This window comes from Beta vulgaris, chromosome 8 (assembly GCF_026745355.1).
Source record: "Beta vulgaris subsp. vulgaris cultivar EL10 chromosome 8, EL10.2, whole genome shotgun sequence".
Taxonomy (NCBI): Eukaryota; Viridiplantae; Streptophyta; class Magnoliopsida; order Caryophyllales; family Amaranthaceae; genus Beta; species Beta vulgaris.
This window is the reverse complement of record NC_079209.1, coordinates 53,736,852-53,742,480: the sequence shown is the minus strand read 5'-3', so window position 1 is coordinate 53,742,480 and position 5,629 is coordinate 53,736,852. Positions and strand designations below refer to the sequence as shown.

At 38.2% G+C, this 5,629-nt stretch overlaps 1 protein-coding gene across 1 annotated transcript in view; it reads left to right on the top strand.

Moving 5' to 3' along the window:
• The first annotated feature begins 268 nt into the window (after positions 1-268).
• The window catches only part of LOC104899555 (transposon Tf2-1 polyprotein), an 8,827-nt gene continuing 3,466 nt past the window's right edge, over positions 269-5,629 (top strand). The window contains 7 exon segments of the mRNA XM_057391216.1: positions 269-356; positions 359-832; positions 835-1,104; positions 1,107-1,259; positions 1,262-1,642; positions 1,645-1,917; positions 1,920-3,031. Coding sequence (XP_057247199.1) covers positions 269-356; positions 359-832; positions 835-1,104; positions 1,107-1,259; positions 1,262-1,642; positions 1,645-1,917; positions 1,920-3,031 — 2,751 coding nt within the window.

The window sequence follows — 5,629 nt, the reverse complement described above, 5'->3', positions numbered from 1 at the left end:
GATATCTTATAAAGGCATAACCTTCCAGCCTGCTGTTAAAATAATCTCTGCCCTGAACCTTCAAACCTACCTTAGAAAAGGCTACCCAGTCTACCTATGCCAAGTAAGGGACGCAAGCATGGAAAATGAGGAGTTGACTCAAATCCCGGTAGTAAAGGAATTTTCGGATGTATTTCCCGAGGAGTTACCTGGAATGCGCCTGTCAAGAAGTGAACTTCAAGTCGACTTAGTCCCGGGAACAGGACCTATCTCTAAGGCTCCGTACCGAATGGCACCTGCAGAAATGCAAGAATTGAAGGTGCAGTTGGAGGAATTGTTGGAAAAAGGGTACATTCGACCTAGTGTTTCGCCTTGGGGAGCCCCGTACTGTTTGTTCGAAAGAAAGATGGATCTTTAAGGTTGTGTATCGATTATAGGGAGTTGAATAATGCCACGGTGAAGAATAAATATCCGCTCCCGAGAATTGAGGATTTGTTCGATCAACTTCAAGGTGCAGCAGTATTTTCAAGGATCGATTTGAGATCGGGTTATCACCAATTACGAATTGCTGAAGAGGACATTCCGAAAACAGCCTTTCGTACGAGATATGGCCATTATGAGTTCACAGTCATGCCTTTTGGACTCACAAATGCGCCAGCTGCTTTCATGGATCTCATGAATAGGACCTTTCAGCCATATCTGGACAAGTTCGTGATAGTATTCATTGACGATATATTGGTGTACTCGAAGGATAAAGAAGATCATGAGGTTCAGTTGAGGAAAGTATTGGAGATTCTTCGAGAAAAGCAATTGTACGCTAAGTTCTCAAAATGTGAATTTTGGTTGGAAAAAGTATCTTTTTGGGTCATGTGATATCAAAGGAAGGCGTTTTAGTAGACCCATCGAAGATTCAAGCAGTGACTGATTGGCCTCAACCTAAGAACGTCACTGAAATAAGGAGTTTCTTGGGTTTAGCTGGATATTACCGAAGATTCGTAAGAGATTTTTCAAGAACAGCCCAACCTCTCACTAACCTGATGAAGAAAACAACAAAATTTCATTGGGATGATAAGTGTGAGAAAGCATTTCAAGAGTTGAAGAAAAGACTTACAACAGCCCCGGTATTGACTTGCCCTCTGGAGTAGAAGGATTTGAAGTTTATAGTGATGCCTCGAAGAAAGGTTTTGGGTGTGTTTTGATGCAGCATGGCAAAGTAGTGGCCTATGCGTCGAGACAACTCAAACCGCATGAGCAAAATCACCCTACTCATGACTTGGAGTTAGGGCGATCGTGTTTGCGTTGAAAATTTGGAGACATTACTTGTATGGAGTGCAGTGTAAAGTCTATACAGATCACAAGAGCTTGAAGTATCTGTATACGCAAAAGGAGTTGAATATGAGGCAAAGACGTTGGTTAGAGCTTATAAACGACTATGATTTGAAGATAGTGTATCAAGAAGGAAAAGCGAACAAAGTAGCAGATGCGTTGAGTAGGAAGAGCGCTCATTCGCTAAATGTGCTGATTTTGGCAAATGATCTGTGTGAGGAGATCAAGAGATTGAATTTGGAAGTAGTAGAACCCGGTTATGTGAAAGCTCAATTGAATGCTCTTACTGTTGGACCGGACATATTTGAGGAGATTCGAGAGAAGCAAGCTCCGATAAGTGGTTGAGTAAGTTAAGAGGGATGAAAGAAAGTGGTCAAGCACCAGAATTCGAGATCGATGAAAATGGCGTTGCAAAGTATAAACAGAGATGGTGTGTGCCACAAGATGAGGAACTCAAGACGAGAATCCTAAGGGAAGCTCATAGTTCGCCGTATTCTATACATCCAGGAGGAGATAAGCTTTATAAGGATTTGAAGAAGCACTTCTGGTGGCCTAGGATGAAGCAAGAAGTAGCCGACTTTGTGGCAAAATGTTTAACCTGCCAGAAGGTAAAATACAGCATATGAAGCCTGGAGGAAAATTGCAACCGTTGGAAGTGCCAGGATGGAAATGGGAATCTATCTCCATGGATTTTATCACGGGATTGCCAAATACAAGATCTGGAAAGAATGCAATATGGGTAATAGTGGATCGTTTGACTAAGACGGCAAGATTCGTAGCAATGAAGGATACTTGGTCGTTGAAACAGTTGGCCGATGCTTACTTTAATGAGGTAGTTAGGCTACATGGTGTTCCGAAGGACATCATTTCGGATAGGGATTCGAGATTCTTATCTAAGTTCTGGAAACAGCTTCAAACAGCCGTGGGTACATTATTGAAGTTCAGCACAGCTTTCCACCCGGCAACAGATGGTCAAACAGAGAGAACAATTCAGACTTTGGAAGATATGTTGAGAGCATGCGTGATGGATTTCGGAGGATATTGGGATAATCATTTGATGTATATTGAGTTTTCGTACAACAACAGTTATCACTCGAGCATAGGAATGACACCTTATGAGGCATTGTATGGACGAAAATGTAGGAGTCCTATATGTTGGAGCGATGTGAACGAGTCGTTGAATTTAGGACCAGAAATGATAGAAGAGACTACTAACAAGGTGAAGTTGATTCAAGAGCGCATGAAAGCAGCTCAGGATCGACAAAAATCGTATGCCGATCAAAGGAGACGGGATTTGGAGTTTGCAGTTGGAGAGAAAGTGTTGCTGAAAGTTTCACCAACCAAAGGAGTAATGAGGTTCGGTAGGAAAGGAAAGCTAAGTCCTCGTTATATTGGACCTTATGAGGTATTGGAGAGAATTGGACAAGTGGCCTATAGGTTAGCCTTACCTACAGATTTAGCCAAAGTTCATAATGTTTTTCATGTGTCTCAACTTCGTAAATACATCTCTGACCCCTCCCATGTTATCCAACCTGAAACCATTGAGTTAGACGAAACCCTCACTTTTGAAGAACGTCCTGTTAGAATCCTTGATTCCAAAACGAGAAACACCCGAAACAAGGCAATAAAGTTAGTCAAAGTTTTGTGGTCTAATCATCAAACCGAGGAAGCAACGTGGGAAACAGAAGACGACATGAAAAAGCGTTATCCTGAACTCTTTTTTGAGGTACGATTATTGAGTTTCGGGGACGAAACTCCTTAAGGGGGACTGAATGTAATACTAACAAAGCGCAAAGATAATGTTTCGTTAACATTAAACATCTAACCTTAAAGTTCGAGGACGAACTTTGTTTTAAGGAGGAGTAGATGTAATACCCCAAATTTCAAAGATTATTTTATTATTATTTATTAAGATTTAACATTATTTTCGCTTAAAAAAAAAATTATTTTGTGGTAATGAGATTTCATTGTTAACTACGTTTATTAAAATAATAATTTCATTTAGTTTCGATTTATTTTTAACAAGTTTCAACCAAATCACTTACTTATTATCCATTTCATTATCAAACTCTTTAAATTGATTTATGGATACCTTGGTTCGTTGTCCATCCACATTGGTAATCCAAGCCCAAACATTAGTCCATAGTCCAAGTCCATGTGTCATTTACCAAAAAGAAAAAGGTAAATTAAAACAAAATAAATAAAGGAGAAAGTGAAAATCAGTTTTCACCATCCTTCCTCCATCCTCCCTTTCCTTCCAATTCAACAGTAAATTATATTAGTTCAGCAACTTGCAATACTTGTCAGTAAAAATTTAATCTTCCCAACTAATATCAGATTTTAGGGGATAGCTTCACCTCCCTACACCATAGCCTCCATTAATGGGGACTTAACCAAGCTTGAAAATTTCTGACCAAATCCCTCTATAAATACTGACTTCATTCTCATCAGATTCCTCAAGCAAAACCACTTCAAAGGTTTGCTTCACTCTCTCTCTCCCTCTTTAATTTCTGAAATTCTGATTTCTAAAAGATAAAATAAAAGAAATTCAAAACCCACCATTCCTCCACCATCTCAAACCACCGGAAAACCTTCGAACCACCAACCCAGAAAATCCGACCACTTGAAACGCGTCATCTCCACCGCGACAAAAACCCATTCGCAGCCCTCGCGACTTCGCTGAGCCCAGCCACCCCATTCGCGACCCTCGCCCCTCTGTCGCGACATTCTGTCGCACAGCCCCCTCGACCCCGCCTGCCTTCCCTCGCCTGAACTCCGCCGGAAATCGCCGGCCAAAACCACCCACAAACTTCCCTCCTTCCCTTCCCTCTGTCGCCTCCCCTGCCTTCTCCCTCCTTCGTTCTTTTCTTTTGGTTTCTCTGTTGGTTTTATAAAACTGATTCTTTGAGTCAGTAAAAAGGACCCCTTTCCCTTTTAAATGATTTTTGTTATTTTACCTTCTTTTAAAAAAAAAAAAAAAAAAAAAAAAAAAAAAAAGAAACTAAAACTTATAAACTTCCTAAACTAGCTACATTAATTAATTAGTGTATTTTATTAATCTTTTACAAACTTGATAATGTTTTCTGATTTTCTAAATTAAAACAAGGAGTAATATAAAGTTATTTTTCTATGTTTAAAATAGTTGTTTAAGTTAATAAAATTAGGATTGAAGTAATTTTATGAATACTTAAAATGATTCCATATATAGTGTGAATACTATAAAACTTTATAAAATCTCTTAAGTTCATTAAGAATTTCTTTAAAGTTATTTGAACTATTTAAATTGTTTACTTTATAAAAAGGGGTTATTTAGGAACTAACTTAAATCTCGTTAATATTGTAGACTCCGATTTCGTAGACAAGGACTATCAAGAGCGCTAACACGTTCGTAACTTAGCTTTGGGCACGCGTCACGAGGTAATCTTCGATGTCCATCTAAACATAGATCCCGTTAGTGTTAAACGAATTGATTACGTGATGTTTATGTGCTTATAAAATTTATAAGTATGGACTATATTTATGAATTATCGATTTAATGAGGTTTATAAATACGAAGAACAAATTGGACAACGACTCAGGATTATGAATTACGAATAATGACGATGGACGAAGTACGATATGACTACGATGTTTTTATAACGTTATTAAAATCGGTTAATGTTATGATTATTACAATTATTATGGCTATTATTATATCATTACTATTATTATATTATTATTATTATGATTATTATTGTTATTATTATTACTTTATTCATGAATATTATTGTTATTAATATTGAGTTTTTATGGAAGTTGAATTGATAAGAAATTGTGATGATGAAATAATTATGAATCTGAAACGATAAATAAACTCAAGTGATTGTTAATATGAAATGAGTTATTGAAATCTCCATGAATGGATTGAGATTATGATGGATTGAATATGTTCACACTGGTTTGAACAAGATGACGTAATTAAATAAGATGACGTAATTGAATAAGATGACGTAAATGTATATGTGAATTATGTGATGACGTGAATTAAAAGATGCTAATCACGTAAAGTGAAATATCGGAGGGAAATGATGAACAGGTTGCCCTGTATGAGTGGTTCAGCGGCCCCTACAGGTTCTCTGGTTACTATGCTGATTATTCTGTTACTGTCTTCCTTCTATCTTGATGTGATCCAAGTAGAAGGGGTGTGCACACTAGGGACTCTGTTATGGCCAATATGATCTTTCGTAGGTGGTTACAGGGGGTTTCCCCGGCCTACAAGTAGGTGGTTACAGGGGGTTTCCCCGGCCTACTATGTTGAAGTAAGTGGTTACAGGGGGGTTTCCCC